The following is a 16544-nucleotide window of genomic DNA, read 5'->3' on the forward strand; positions in this document are numbered from 1 at the left end:
GTTGTCCGGGTGGGTCAATTACATCCAGGAACCCGGGAACCGCCTGGGTGGCAGCTGGTTGCTGGGCCTGGGCTGCCCTCTGACCGTCCAGCCCCTCGGCTGCTCCAAACTCCACCTGCTGTCCGGCTCGGCTGTGGGGTGCGCACCAGACTGTGACCCAGGAGCCTCATCACTTATCTGCCCAACCGAGGTGGGTGTCTTTGTGATGGTGAACGGTGTGAGAGACAGCAGTGCCGCAAGCTCGAGGTCATCATCCGTCCAGAGGTCTGGTGTGTACTGGTCCCCCTCATGGCCCAGCGCAAGCTCCATGCGGGCCATGTCGTCTTGACCTCCAGTTCGATCCAGCGGGTGTGTGGCCGTGATGTGGGCTTCGACATGACTGTCCACCCTGTGCCCCTGACTAATGTCTGTCCCGGAGGTCTCAGCGTCCCGGTCCTGTGTCCCAGACTGTGGGGTCTGCCCTCCTGTCCGACCAACTGCCAACCTCTGCCGTGCGTCCCTTGGGTGACGTTGCAGTGGGTGGCGTTGCGCTGATTCCTGGGCGAGACGTCCCTGAAGGTTCGGCGGGTGGCTCTGGGGAACATAAAAGATTCGGGGTTCGTTAGACACGGTGGCCCGGGTGTATGGTGGTGGTGGGTGCACAGTGTGAGGGGGGATGGGATCTGGGGTGCAGTGGCCAGAGTGTATGGGGGGATGGGATCGAGGGTGCAGTGGCCAGAGTGTGAGGGGGGATGGGATCGGGGGTGCAGTGGCCAGAGTGTGAGGGGGGATGGGATCGGGGGTGCAATGGCCAGAGTGTGAGGGGGGGACGGGATCGGGGGTGCAATGGCCAGAGTGTATGGGGGGATGGGATCGGGGGTGCAGTGGCCCGAGTGTGAGGGGGGATGGGATCGGGGGTGCAGTGGCCAGAGTGTGAGGGGGAGGGGATCGGGGGTGCAATGGCCAGAGTGTGAGGGGGGACGGGATCGGGGGTGCAATGGCCAGAGTGTGAGGGGGGACGGGATCGGGGGTGCAATGGCCAGAGTGTATGGGGGGATGGGATCGAGGGTGCAGTGGCCAGAGTGTGAGGGGGGATGGGATCGGGGGTGCAGTGGCCAGAGTGTATGGGGGGATGGGATCGAGGGTGCAGTGGCCAGAGTGTGAGGGGGGATGGGATCGAGGGTGCAGTGGCCAGAGTGTGAGGGGGGATGGGATCGAGGGTGCAGTGGCCCGAGTGTGAGGGGGGATGGGATCGAGGGTGCAGTGGCCCGAGTGTGAGGGGGGATGGGATCGGGGGTGCAGTGGCCCGAGTGTGAGGGGGGATGGGATCGAGTGTGCAGTGGCCAGAGTGTGAGGGGGGACGGGATCGAGGGTGCAGTGGCCAGAGTGTGAGGGGGGACGGGATCGAGGGTGCAGTGGCCAGAGTGTGAGGGGGGACGGGATCGAGGGTGCAGTGGCCAGAGTGTGAGGGGGGACGGGATCGAGGGTGCAGTGGCCAGAGTGTGAGGGGGGACGGGATCGAGGGTGCAGTGGCCAGAGTGTGAGGGGGGACGGGATCGAGGGTGCAGTGGCCAGAGTGTGAGGGGGGCGATGACGGGCTGAGGGGGGGGGGGGGGCGGGGGGGGGACATGCAGGGTTCTCTCACTTGCTTCTGCGCCTCCGACCTGGCATGGCGCGACCTCCCGGGTGGCAGATCCCCCAGCGAGGTCCAGGGCCCTCTGCTTGTGAACGGTTAGGGGGTGCAGGACAGGAGAACCCCCTCCGGTTCTCATGCGCTCCCGCTGGTTGTGCGCTGTCTTGTCCTGTGGGGGGGGGGGGGGGGTTGGATAAAGCATCACCATTAGGCGGGTATCATCAGGGGGTGCAGATATAGACAACATTGTTGCTGGTTCAGGAGACAGCACGCCATGGCTTTGCTCCAGGGGGGTCCCGGGGCTCATGTGGGTCGAGTAGATAGTTGGGCACCGTGACACCACCCAAACCCCCTGACCCCCCTAACATCGCCCCTGATGCCCCCCCAACACCCCGTGACCCCCTCAAACCCCCTGACCCCCCCAACATCGCCCCTGATGCCTCCCCAACCCCCTGTGACCCCCCAAACCCCCTGACCCCCCCAACATCGTCCCTGATGCCCTTCCCAACCCCCCGTGACTCCCCCAAATCCCCTGACCCCCCCAACATCGCCCCTGATGCCCCAGTCTCCCCCAACACTCCCAACGCCCCCCCCCCAACCCCACTTCCCCCCCCCGTGCCGGGGGGAGGAGCCTGGGGGCACCCACATGGCACTTACCCTGGCAGCCCGGGTGAGGTCGTGCAGCTTCTTGCGGCACCGCTCCCCCGTCCGGGGGGTCTGCCCCACAGCACTGACTGCGGTGCCCACCTCCCGCCAGCTGCGCCTCACCGCGTTGGATGGCTGGCGATGCCCACGTCTTGGGCAGAGGGTGCCCCTTCTCCGCCCCACCACATCCACCAGGGTGTCCAGGTCCGTGTCCCGGGACCTCAGTGCGGCTCTTCGGGGCTCAGCCAGCTCCTCTATTCTCCTCCGGGTCCTCTGTGCGCGGATCGCACAATTTATGACGCAGCGCTGCGTCATTCGGGCGTCGCGCGGTGACGACGTGGCCTTCGCGGAAGGCCCGCCCGAGGTTCTCGCGGCCCCGATCCTAGCCCTTTTTCGGGCCCTGAATCGGTCGGGATCGGGGCCGTTCCGCGCCGTCGTGAACCTCGACGGCGTTCACGACGGCGCGGCCACTTCGGCGTGGGGGTGGAGAATCGCGCCCATGTGTATTACTGGGTTTAATGTTAGTCACAGGGACCGTCTATTACTGGGGTCAGTGTTATTCACAGGGAGTTTGGGTATTAGTGAGATTAGTGTTGATCTCAGGACCTCCGTGCATTACTGGTATTAGTGTTAATCGCAGGGACTTCATATGTGCCTGGGCTTCATGTTAATCACAGGGCCTGTGTATATTACTGGGTTATAGTTAGGTACAGGGCCTGCGAATAATTCTGGAATGACGTTAATCACAGGGACTGTATATATTACTGGGCCTCATGTTGATTGCAGGACCTGTGTATATTACTGGGTTATAGTTAAGTACAGGGCCTGCGAATAATTCTGGAATGACGTTAATCACAGGGACTGTATATATTACTGGGCCTCATGTTGATTACAGGACCTGTGTATATTACTGGGGTTCGATTGGATTGGATTGGATTTGTTTATTGTCACGTGTACCGAGGTACAGTGAAAAGTATAATTCTGCGCGCAGCTCAAACAGATCATTTAGTATATGAAATGAAAAGAAAAAGAAAATACATAATAGGGCAACACAAGGTATACAATGTAACTACATGAACACCGGCATTGGATGAAGCATACAGGAGTGTAGTGTTAATCAGGTCAGTCCATAAGAGGGTCGTTTAGGAAGTCTGGCAACAGCGGGGAGGAAGCTGCTTTTGAATCTGTTTGTGCGTCTTCTCAGACTTTTGTATCTCCTGCCCGAAGGAAGAAGTTGAAAGAGTGAGTAAGCCGGGTGGAGGGGTCTTTGATTATGCTGCCTGCTTTCCTCAGGAAGCGGTAGGCGTAGATAGAGTCTTCATGTTAGGATTAGTGTTAATCACAGGGACTGTGTATATTTCTGGGTTTCATGTTAGTCATAGGGACGGTGTATATTATTGGGGTTAGTGTTAAGCGCAGGGACTGTGTATATTTCTGGGATTACTGTTAATCGCTGGGACTGTGTATATTACTGGGATTCGTGTTAATCACAAGGGCTATGTATATTACTGGAATTAGTGTTAATCACAGGGACTGTATATATTGCTGGGATTACTGTTAATCACAGTCACTATGTATATTGCTTGGATTAGTGTTAATCATCGGGACTGTGTATATTACTGGGATTAGTGTTCATCACAGAGACTGTGTATATTGCTGATTACTGTTAATCACAGGCATTATGCATATTGCTGGGATTAGTGTTAATCATAGGGGCTGTGTTTTTTTACTGGTATTAATGTTAATCACCGGGATTGTGTATATTTCTGGGATTACTATTAATCACAGGAACTGTGTATATTACTAAGATTTATGTTAATCACTGGAACTGTTTATATTACTGGGATTAGTGTTAAGCATAGGACTGTGTAAAGTACTGGGATTAGTGTTAAACACAGGGACTGTACATATTACTGGAGTTAGTGTTCAGTACAGGGTCTGTGTACATTTCTGGAATTACTCTTAATCAGAGACTATTATTGGGAATAATGATATTCTGAGGGATTGTATTATTACTGGGATTGAGTTTGGCTTATTGCTGTATAATACTGGTGATGTTTGTATCTTCAGGGTTTATGTTTGTTAGTGGGACTTGGATCAATTTCAGCATTGCTGTACGTTACTGAGATTATTGTTCAATGTGTGCTTTGTATTGAAGAGAATAGAATGACATTTTCCTTTCAATCCTTTCCCACAGAGTCACTCCGACGACCCACCCGAATGCTGGACTTCGGGAAAACTATTGTCGAAACCCTGATGGGGACAGTCACGGACCCTGGTGTTACACCACTAATCCCAAAGTGCAGTGGGATTATTGCGCCATCCGTACCTGTAGTAAGAGAGAAACTGTTGTTCTTCACAGGCTGAATGTGGATTGGAGATTCCAAGCATCTGTTCCCAATATACTACAGCTGCAAGCACAGGGCAAATGTAAACAAATGCACAGCTAGCATCGCAGAGTACAGGCAAATTGTTATATACAGAACATTGTTTTCACAATACAGCCACAGAGATAGTGTCACACATTACAGGCTCAGAGATACATTACAGAGACAGTCTCACATATTGTAGGTGAATAGGGGCAAAATCCTGGAATTTCTTCCCTAACAGCATAGTGGGTGTACCTACACCTCAAGGACTGCAGCAGTTCAAGAAGGCAACTCACCACCAGCTTCTGAAGGGCAACTAGGGATGGACAATAAATGCTGCCTAACCAGCGACGCCCACATCCCATAAATGAATTTTTAAAAGATAGCCTGCCACAGTCCAGAGACAATGGACAATTTAATGGGACAGAAACAGGGATTTGGGGCCCATTTAGCAGGGTGTTTCTCGGCCCCTGCAGCGCTGAGAAAGACCCCCCTATTTAAGGCACTTTGCCTGTTTTTTTTTTCAGCCTCGGTGAGGAACGCCCTGCTGAGGCTGCACGTCAATCATTTCCTGCACTGGCGGGCCCAGGTCCGACCAGATTAAATGCCAGCCAGTTTTATTCGACCACCTTCAGCCACCCCACCATGGCCTTCGGACACCGCACTGCACCCAACTTACCACTTATGGGGCCTTCAACCCACCCCCGCACTCACCCCAACTCTTAAGGGCAAGGTGTAGCCGTCTGAGATGGCCACTTACAACCAGGAACAGAGAAGCTCGCAAAGCCTAGCGGGTAAAATGGACAAAGTCAGATTCAGGCAGGCTCAGAGCCTGAAATGTATATTTGCGAGTGAGGAATCCAGACGGTATTGAAATGCCGACCAATTAGCATTTGATGGCCCATCTCCACCAGACAAAGGACTGGTACTTGAGCGACCGGTCCAGTCCCAGACATTTCGGCGCCACTCCCTGTGCTGGGGAAGTGTAAACAACAGGGTCAGTGACCGCTTGGGACACGCCCAGCCATCCAGGCACCTGCCCATTTATTGGTTCGAAATTGAACATAGTGATCAGGGATCACCCAATTAGTGGGGTCCAAACTGAAGCACCGCCCAAAAGAGCGCGAAAACACCCAAGCAGAAGAAGAGAGACCACCATGCGTTCGTCCTCTTTTGGACTTGGCGCCCCGGCAACAACCATCTCCAATTGCAGCACCACCAGAAGCAAGTCCAAGTTCAACGCCCGCTACCAGACGGATGAGCCTAGCTGAGCAGCAGTTACTTTTCCAGACCCGATAGAGCCAGAATCGAACAACGGCCCTGTTCCTTTAACCTAAGCTGGGTGCCTGAAGTTAAGTCCAGGTTGTCTTAGTCAATAGGTGTAGTTAACTAGTAGTGTATGTTGCATGATTAATTATGCATGTAAATCAAGTACCCTTGACCTTGAACTAACTAACTGGTGTTTGGCTCTTTGATCGATAGCCGGTTGAACCTTGTGGTGGTATCATTCGATACCTGGCGACTCTGAGCATTAGAATATAGATATCAAAAGAAAGGAGGGCAAACTCACTGATTGCCTTAGTTACAGCAGAGTCACAGGAAAAGGCAACCAAGGGACCCTGGGTCTGATCCCTGACACAGACAACCTGGCACCTGGGCACCTTGTCACTGACAGCCTGGCACCCTGGCAGTATCTCCACCAGCCTGCAGTGCCACCCAGGCACCCTGGAAGTGCCCCTACCAGTCTGGAAGTGCCACCATGGCCCCCTGGCAGTGTGCCAGGATGGCACTGCTAGTGAGCATGGATGGCAGTGCCAAGGCACCAGACTGGCAGTGCCAAGATGCCCAAGTGTCCTGAAAGCCACACTCAGTGCCATGCACCGTTACATGAAGACACTCGACATCTCACTCCAGCAGCACTGTCTTACTCTCTCTCAAAGCTGTCCCTGTCCCCAGTTTCATTTCATCCTTCGCATCATTCAACACCTTAACAAGAATCTTTTCCTGTTTGTTGCCGATGTTAGGGAACGCAAGCTTCAACAACTTATCAACACCACTGCCGATCCCAGGCCCTCCACCAATCCAAATCCCTCCTATCTCATTTCTCCCAGCCCCAGCCCTTGCCGCATGCTCACCATATCCTCCGACCTTCCCATCTCTGAGGATGAGCGTGCTGTTCTCAGCAAAGGACTCAGTTTTGTACCCTTATGTCCCCACCTCAATGAATTCCGGGCTCGACATGATGTTGAACTCTTCTTTCATCGCCTTCATCTTCGTGCCCATTTCTTTGGGCAGGAATCCTCCTCCCGTTCCTCCAAGTGGACACCCCCGCCAGGACAATTATCTGCCCTCGATCTTTTCATTGAGAACTGTCGATGGGACATTGGCCGTCTTAATTTTTCTGTCCCCTTCACCCATTCCAACCTCTCTCCTTCCAAACTTTCTGTTCTTCACTCCGTCAAGTCTAACCCCGACTTTGTCATCAAACCTGCCGACAAAGGGGGTGCCTTTGTCGTCTGGCACACTGACCTCTACCTCGCAGAGGCTGAGCGCCAACTCTCAGATACTTCCTTCTACCTCCCCCGGACCATGACCAGACCGCTGAACGTCAAGCCATTATCTCCAACACTATTAGCGACCTCATTTCCTCTGGATGCATTCCCCCTCAGGCTTCCAACCTCATCATCTCCCAACCCCGGATCCCGTGGAGGCTGCCCTAGCTATTCTTGTGGTAGCCGAGGCGGGCAGACATTGTGGAAGGTAACAACGGCAACGCAGGCTGGAGGTGGTACCACATGTTCAGGGGGCCGCGGCACACCCTGAAGATCTTGCCGCCCATCAGACTGAGGATGGGGAGTGATGGCCCACGGTATACAGGTGTTGTTGGTCCTTTCATGAGCTGACAGACAACATATGCTGCAGAAGAATCTATCTCAGCAGAGAGACAGAGAGTGCGCACCGGTGCCACGCAATCGCAGACATGGCACCCCGTGGAAGAGGAAGACACACGCTTCAGGTGACTGTGAAGGTCACTGCAGCCCCCAACCTCTGTGCCACTGGGTCATTCCAGGGTTTGAGAGGCACCTGTGTGACGTTTCGCAGTCATCTTCCCACAGGTGTATCCGGGAGGTGATGAATGGTCTGTATGTCCAGGCATCGGACTATATCACCTTCGGCCTAGACCAGGCCCACCAAGATGCCTGGGCTACAGGATTTGCTGCCAGTGCCGGGATGCCCCAGGTCCTGGGGGTGATCGATGGCACACATGTTGCCCTGCGAGCAACGGGGCATCAGGGTGTACCCTATATTAACAGGAAGGGGTTCCACTCCCTGAATGTTCAGATCGTATGTGGCTGCCACCTCAGAATCATGCACCTCTGTGGCCACTACCATGTAGTGCATGACAGCTACATCCTGGGGCACTTGGAGATCCCCGGACCAGCCCAAGATGACGGGTTGGCTCATAGAGGACAAGGGAAATCTGCTGAGGACATGGATGATTACAGAGAGAGTGTCGCACATTACAGAGAGAGTGTCGCACATTACAGAGAGAGTGTCGCACATTACAGAGAGAGTGTCGCACATTACAGAGAGAGTGTCGCACATTACAGAGAGAGTGTCGCACATTACAGAGAGAGTGTCGCACATTACAGAGAGAGTGTCGCACATTACAGAGAGAGTGTCGCACATTACAGAGAGAGTGTCACACATTACAGAGATAGTGTCACACATTACAGAGATATTGTCACACATTACAGAGGTAGTGTCACACATTACAGAGATATTGTCACACATTACAGAGGTAGTGTCACACATTACAGAGGGTGTTACACATTACATAGACAGTGTCGCAAATTACAATGACAGTGTCGCAAATTACAGCGATAGTGTTGCACATTACAGAGAACGTTACACATTCCAGAGATAGTGTCGCAAATTACAGAGATAGTGGGCGAAATTCTCCGTTATCGGCGGAAAGTCCGCAGATCGGCGCAAAAAACGGCGCAAATCCGACTTGCGTCACGTCGGAAAAATGGGTCGATAGTCTCCGGCCCGAAATGGGCTAGCAGCGACGTAACGGGATCCGCGCCTGCGCAGTGGTTCACGCCGTGCAGCGTCATACGCGCTGCACGGCGTGACGGCTCATAAGGCCGCGCTGCTCCCCCCCACCCGACCGGAACACCCGACCGCAACACCCGACTGGATGGCTGGCCTTCGCTCAGCCCCGAGGTTCGAGTCACGGGATGTGGAGGCGCTCCTGGACGCGGTGGAGCAGAGGAGGGACGCCCTGTATCCCGGGCACGGCCGCAGAGTTGCCCCACGCCACAGCCGGCGTCTGTGGAGGGAAGTGGCAGAGGCCGTCACCGCTGTGGCCCTGACACCACGGACAGGCACCCAGTGCCACAAGAAGGTGAACAACCTCGTCAGAGCAGGCAGGGTGAGCCTCCCCCATATCCCCCCTCCCCCATATCCCCCATATCCCCCTCCCCCATATCCCCCATATCCCCCCCCACATCCCCCCTCCCCCATATCCCCCCTCCCCATATCCCCCCTCCCCCATAGCCCCCTCCCCCATAGCCCCCCTTCCCCCATATCCCCCATATCCCCCCTCCCCCATATCCCCCCTCCCCCATATCCCCCCTCCCCCATATCTCATATCCCCCCCTCCCCCATATCCCCCCTCCCCCATATCCCCAAGTGAATCCAGCCCTAACCTTAACCTCTGCAATGCACGCGCAACCAATGGCGTGCATTCATATACCTGCCTGACACTGTTGCCTTTTACCCCTGCCTCCCACCCCCCACCCCCCCACAGGAGAAGCGCGCACACAACAATAGGGAGCATGTGAGGACTGGAGGAGGGCCCGCTGATGAGAGGCCACTGACCGTACACAAGGAAAGGGCCCTGGAACTGGCTGGCGGACCTGAGGACCGGGAGGTTGCTGATGCAGAGGTCGGGGGCGTACTAGCGAGTGAGCCACCGACAGCACGTCCCCATATCCCCCCTCCCCTATATCCCCCTCCCCCATATCACCTGATCACTGCCTGATGTCTAACCATGCATGCTTCATTGTGTATCGCAGGACCAAACGTCCAGGCACCCATCCCCGCAGATGCAGACCGCCCGCAGGATGCCCCTCGGAGGCCACAGGAGACGGAGAGACCCGCACCCTCCAGCATGCGACGCCCGCAGGATGCCCCTCAGAGACCACAGGAGACGGAGAGACCCGGACCCTCCAGCATGCGACGCCCGCAGGATGCCCCTCGGAGACCACGGGAGACGGAGAGACCTGGAGCAACAGGGAGACGACACCCCCGTCACGTGCGGGAGCGACCACCCAGCGACGAGGGGGGCAGCCACAGGCCCCCGTCACATCCGAGCCAGGACACCACTATCCAGGATACCACTACCCAGGACACCACTACCCAGGACACCACTACCCAGGACACCACTACCCAGGACACCCCTACCCGGGACAGCACTACCCAGGAAGACGAAATACCGGACAGTGACTCAGAGTGGATGGGTGGAGACGAACCCCCACCCCAAAGTGCCATGGACTCAGAGTGGGACGAAGAGCACGACACAACGCCACTGCTGTCACCAACACCCTCCACCATCGCAGAAACACTCACCACGGTTGGGCACTTTAGTGATGAGGCGTCTGGTACACTCACTGGTGCGCACAACACAGCCGTCCCGGTACAGCAGGTGGAGGTAGGAGCAGCAGAGGGACCGGGCGGTCGGAGGGCAGCCCAGCCCAAGCGAACATCTGCCGCCCAGATGGATCCCGGGTTCCTGCAGTTACCACACTCACACATAGGTCCGATGCAACCACCGACCCGGAGACGAGCGAAGAGGGTGACGGGCGGCTTGCGGCGGCTGCGGTCGCAGGTGGAGGAGTCCACCCGCGTCCAGGAGCTGGGAGTGGTGCCGGTCATGCGTGCCACCCAGGCCGACACCGCATGGGTGGCGTCCGCGGTGGAGGCAATGGGTGCGACGGTGTCAGACATGGGGAACGGTTTGCGAGGCCTGGGGCCTTCCGTGCAGGCGGCGTCTGTGGCCCAGGAAATGGCTGCCCTCTCACAGGAGGCCATGAGCCAGTGCCAGCGCCAGATGGCAGAGGCGCTCAACGCCATAGCCCAGTCTCTGCAGGCCATGGCCCAGTCTCAGCAGGCCATGGCCCAGTCTCTGCAGGCCATCGCTGAGGGCATTGGCGCCAGTGGCCATGTGCGAGCCGGCGTCGCACTGTCACAGACAGGGTTTGCCAACCCCCTAGGCTCCATGGCTGCAAACCTGCAGACCCCTGTCGATACCAGCACGGGCCTCCAGGACTGGCAGCGCCAGATGTCGGGGGGGGGCGTCGGATGGCCAGTCCGTTCGCATCCCCCACCCATGTAGAGGCCTGGGGGCCATCGGGCACCCCGAGGGAGGAGGAGGTGGTGTGGTCCGTCCCGGCTCCCTCTGTAGGGGAGGTCCCGGTACACCGCGACACCTCGGACTCCCCCCCTTCCGTCCCAGGTGCATCGGGTGGGCAACGGGCAGGACAGGCTGGCAGCTCGCCATCCCAGTTGCCCGGGCCGCAGCCTGGCCCATCTAGGCCAGGACGCCCCAGGAAACGGCCGCCAAAGGGATCCAGTGTCAGAGGGCAGGAATCACAGGAGTCCACCTCCAGTTCTGCTGTACCGTCTGGGGAACCACGTAGACGTAGTCAAAGGGCCCGTAAGGCCAAACAATTAGACACTGAGTAAGTTGGCACGGGTGCAGGGCACAGATGAGTTTTAGGGGCTAGGGCACGTGCATGAACTCCTTTGGTTATTGAAGTCAATGTTACACCTACCGAAGCTGCCTTTGTGCTCTGTCCAAAGCGTGCGGGGGTGTCATGTACGTTGAGCGCAAGTGTGTGTGTGTGAGGGGTGGTCTTACCTCAGCCCCAGGTGAGTCTGCCCCCTTCCCCCTGGGCCGCCATCAACATCCCCCGGGCAGAGGACGGGACCGTGCGCTGCAGTGTCACAGCCGCATGCAGGGATAGTCCGGGTGGATGGTGGTACTGTGGCCATGGGTCAGACATAGTCCAACGATGTAGAGCCAGGAGCTCATCGCAGGGCGGGTTGTCATCATCCTCCATGGCCTGCAATAGACACGCGTCCACCCGCAACTGTGTGAGCCCGGCCCGTTGTGCCGCAGGTGGATCGGCAATGGGGGTGGTGGTGTGCATGCGGGTGGGGTGGGTGGGGTTGGGGAGGGGGGGTGAGGGTGCTGGGTGGGTGGATGGGTGGGGGGGTGTGGGTGGTCGGCTGTTGCCATGGTGTGCGGTCTGTGGCCATACTACCCGATTCCCAGGCCCATCTAGTCAGTGAAGCGGGCGTCTATCAGTCTGTCCCGTGCCCGCTGGGCCAGCCGGTAACGGTGGACAGCCACCCGCCTGTGTCTACCCCGTCTGCCCTGACCATTGCCCCCATCCCCCTCATCTCGGGAGGACTGCGCCTCTTCCTGCTGCTCCTCCACTCCGCCCTCCTCTGCCTGCGGCACATCGCCCCTCTGCTGGGCTATGTTGTGCAGGACGCAGCACACCACAATGATGTGGCCGACCCTATCTGACCGATACTGGAGGGCGCCCCCAGAGAGGTCCAGGCACCTGAAACGCATCTTCAGCACGCCAAAGCACCTCTCGATCACTCCCCTTGTCGCTACATGGGCATCATTGTAGCGGTTCTCCGCCTCATTGCGTGGCCTCCGTATAGGCGTCATCAGCCACGATCACAATGGGTAGCCCCTGTCGCCCAGCAATCAGCCCCTCAGCCGGGGATGGCGTCCCTCGTACATGCCGGGGATGGATGACCGCGACAACACGAATGAGTCGTGTACACTGCCTGGGTGACGGGCGCAGACGTGCAGGATCATCATGCGGTGGTCGCAGACCACCTGTACGTTCATCAAATAGGTCCCCTTCCTATTAGTGAACATGGCCCTGTTATCTGCAGGTGGCCGCACGGCGACGTGCATCCCATCGATCGCGCCCTGGACCATGGGGCACCCGGCCACGGCAGAGAAGCCCACGGCCCGGGCATCTTGGCTGGCCCGGTCCACGGGGGAAGCGGATGTAGCGGTGCGCCATGGCATATAGGGCACCTGTCACTGCCCGGATGCACCGGTGCACCGAAGTCTGCGATATGCCGGACAGGTCCCCACTCGGTGCCTGGAATGACCCCGTTGCATAAAAGTTCAGGGCCACCGTAACCTTGACGGACACGGGGAGAGGGTGTCCCCCGCCAGTGCCACGCGGTGACAGGTGTGCCAGCAGGTGGCAGATGTGTGCCACGGTTTCCCGGCTCATCCGGAGTCTCCTCCTGCATTCCCGGTCCGTGAGGTCCTGGTATGACTGCCGGGGCCGGTACACACGGGGCGCCCTCGGGTGCCTCCGTTGCCGTGGGGCCGCGACGTCCTCCTCCCCCTCCTCGTCCTGTCGGTCAGGTGTTCCTCCAGCCTGGGCGGCTGCCGCCTGCCCCTCTGCGGCAGCCTGCGCCGCCTCTCTGGCACGCTCCTCCTCCTCGTCCTCATCCAGGGCAACATAGACATGAGCGGCTGCCACCACGGCGGCCAACATCGCTGGATGATCTGAAAACGTGACGGCCTGGTGGGGGGGAGGGGAACGACGACTTGTCATCATTGCCCATATCCCCTCCTCCCCCCAGCCAGGTGGCATGGACCGCATGGGTCCAACTGTTGGAGGCTGGCACCTGGCCAGGTGGAACAACTCATTTGCCCTCCCATCACCCACCCCGGCACGGACCCCCTCCCCAACCCCCAACCTCCACCCCGGCACGGACCCCCCGCCCCCAAACCTCCACCCCGGCACGGACCCCCCCCCCCCAACCTCACCCCGGCACGGCACGGACCCCCCCCCCAACCTCCACCCCGGCACGGACCCCCCCCCCCCAACCTCCACCCCGGCACGGACCCCCCCCCCCAACCTCCACCCCAGCACGGACCCCCCCCAACCTCCACCCCGGCACGGACCCCCCCACAACCTCACCCCGGCACGGCACGGACCCCCCCCAACCTCCACCCCGGCACGGACCCCCCCCAACCTCCACCCCGGCACGGACCCCCCCCAACCTCCACCCCAGCACGGCACGGACCCCCCCCCAGCCTCCACCCCGGCACGGACCCCCCTACCAACCTCCACCCCGGCACGGACCCCCTCCCGGCACTCCCCCGGAGCCCAGCCTACTCTAACCACCGCTCACCCCCCCCCCCCCCCCGCCGCACACACACACACACAAGCCGAGACACACCTCTCCTCACGCATTCAGACTGCGGCCACGCCATCGCCTGCCCAGAGCCAACCCCCCAGGCCGTCACTCACCTCCACGCTGGTCGGCGTGAGTCTGGAGCACCGGGTCACGCCGATGAAAAGGAGGTTTAATTTACGTCGACGTGAACGGTCATCACGTCGACGGGACTTCGGCCCATCCGGAAGGGAGAATATCGGCAGGCTGAAAATCGGCTGCCTTGCGCAGATCCGTGACATTCTCCGCGGCAGCGGCGACATTAACGCCCCGCCGACTTTTCTCCCTTCGGAGACTTCGGCAACCGGCGGGATTCACGGCGGCCAACGGCCATTCTCCGACCCTCTGGGGGGTCGGAGAATGACGCCCAGTGTCCGCAAATTTCTGAGATAGTGTTGCACATTCCAGAGAATGTTACACATTCCAGAGATAGTGTCACACATTACAGAGATAGTGTCACACATTTCAGAGATAGTGTCACACATTACAGAGAGTGTTACACATTACAGAGATAGTGTCACACATTACAGAATGTTACACATTACAGAGATAGTGTCACACATTTCAGAGATAGTGTCACACATTTCAGAGATAGTGTCACACATTACAGAGAGTGTTACACATTACAGAGATAGTGTCACACATTACAGAATGTTACACATTACAGAGATAGTGTCACACATTACAGAGATAGTGTCACACATTACAGAGATAATGTCACACATTACAGAGAGTGTTATACATTACAGATGCAGATCGGGGGCGAGATTCCCCGACCCCCCGCCGGATCGGAGAATCACCGGGGGCTGACGTGAATCCCGCCCCCTTCCGGTTGCCAAATTCTCCAGCACCGGATATTCGGCGGGGGCGGGAATCACGCCGCGCCGGTTGGCAGCCCCCCCCCCCCCCCCCACGCCCCCCCACGATTCTCCGGCCCGGACGGGCCAAAGTCCCGCTGCTAGAATGCCTGTCCCGCCGGCGTAGATTAAACCACCTACCTTACCGGCGGGACAAGGCGGCGCGGGTGGGCTCCGGGGGTCCTGGGGGGGGCGCGGGGCGATCTGGCCCCGGGGGGTGCCCCCACAGTGGCCTGGCCCACGATCGGGGCCCACCGATCCGCGGGCGGGCCTGTGCCGTGGGGGCACTCTTTTCCTTCCGCCTTCGCCACGGTCTCCACCATGGCGGAGGCGGAAGAGACTCCCTCCACAGTGCATGCGCGGGGATGCCGTGAGCGGCCGCTAATGCTCCCGCGCATGCGCGGCCTGGAGATGTCATTTCCGCGCCAGCTGGCGGGGCACCAAAGGCCTTTTCCGACAGCTGGCGGGGCGGAAATTAGTCCGGCGCGGGCCTAGCCCCTTAAGGTTGGGGCTCGGCCCCCAAAGATGCGGAGGATTCCGCACCTTTGGGGCGGCGCGATGCCCGACTGATTTGCGCCGTTTTGGGCCCCGGTCGGCGGACATCGCGCCGATACCGGAGAATTTCGCCCCCTGTGTCACACAATGCAGACACACAGCTGCAGGCCTGGGATCGATGATCATTGCAACTATAATCTGGGCATACTAGCAGGCTTTGCAATAACACTGTTCACAATTGCTGAAAAAATGGATGTCTCCATGTGTGGTTTGATGTGTTTAGGCTTTGTGAGGCTGTCTTGTGCGATATGGGAGAATTGCACATTTGAAGGACACAATGGGCTGAATGTCTTCCTGCACTGTAACAATTCTGTAAATAACTTTGCACCATGTTCCCATCTTTCCATTATCGTTTGCCGGGTGGCTACTCATGGTTTGCTTGTTGGTAAATTGGAACATAAATTTTTTAAAAACTCATTCATGGGATGTAGGCATCGCTGGATCGGCTATCAGTTATCGCCTATTCCTAGTTGCCCTTGAGAAAAGTGGTGGTAAGCTGCCTTCTTGAACTGCTGAAGTCCATGTGTTGTAGGTACACCCACAGTGCTGTTAGGAAGGGAGTTCCATGATTTTGACCCAGTGTCAGTGAAGGAACGGCAATATATTTCTAAATCAGGGTGAGGGAGTAACTTGGAGGGGACCTTCTGTCTTCCCAAGTGTCTGCTGCTCTTGTTCTTCGAGATGGTAGAGGTCGTGGGTTTGGCAGGTACTGTCTAAGGAGCCTTAGTCAGTTCCTGCAATGCATCTTGTAGATGGTACACGGTTGCCACCGTGCATCGCTGGTGGGGGGAGTGAACCTTTGTGGAAGATTGCCAATCAATCGGGGGCTGCTTTGTCCTGGATGGTGTTGAGCTTCTTGAGTGTTGTTGGAGCTGCACTCATCCAGGCAAGTGGAGAGTATTCCATTACACCCCCCCCCCCACCCCCCCCCGCCACCACCCTCCCCCTCACCCACCCCGCTCTACCTGCCGCCATCCCGGCACCTGCCCCCACCATTTTTTAGCTTTTAACCCAGACTACCAGCCCAAACAGAAAATTGAAAACCGCCCCTCGTGACAACTCAATAAGTCGATGAACAGCTTCCACCTCGAGGTGAAACCCTAGTCTGTACCTCTAATGGCGAACTCGGTTTTCTCGAAGTGCAGAAACTCTGCCAAATCGCTCACCCGTATCCCTGCACCCAGCGGCTCCGGGTCCCGCCAACACAACATA

General features: G+C 57.9%; 1 protein-coding gene across 1 annotated transcript in view; it reads left to right on the forward strand.

The window, feature by feature from the left end:
- The window catches only part of mst1 (macrophage stimulating 1), a 261194-nt gene that overhangs the window by 184275 nt on the left and 60375 nt on the right, over positions 1-16544 (forward strand). Inside the window, exon 11 of the mRNA XM_072472033.1 lies at positions 4455-4591. Within this exon, the coding sequence (XP_072328134.1) occupies positions 4455-4591 (137 nt within the window). The remainder of the gene's footprint in view (positions 1-4454; positions 4592-16544) is intronic.

Source organism: Scyliorhinus torazame, chromosome 13 (genome assembly GCF_047496885.1).
Source record: "Scyliorhinus torazame isolate Kashiwa2021f chromosome 13, sScyTor2.1, whole genome shotgun sequence".
NCBI lineage: Eukaryota > Metazoa > Chordata > Chondrichthyes > Carcharhiniformes > Scyliorhinidae > Scyliorhinus > Scyliorhinus torazame.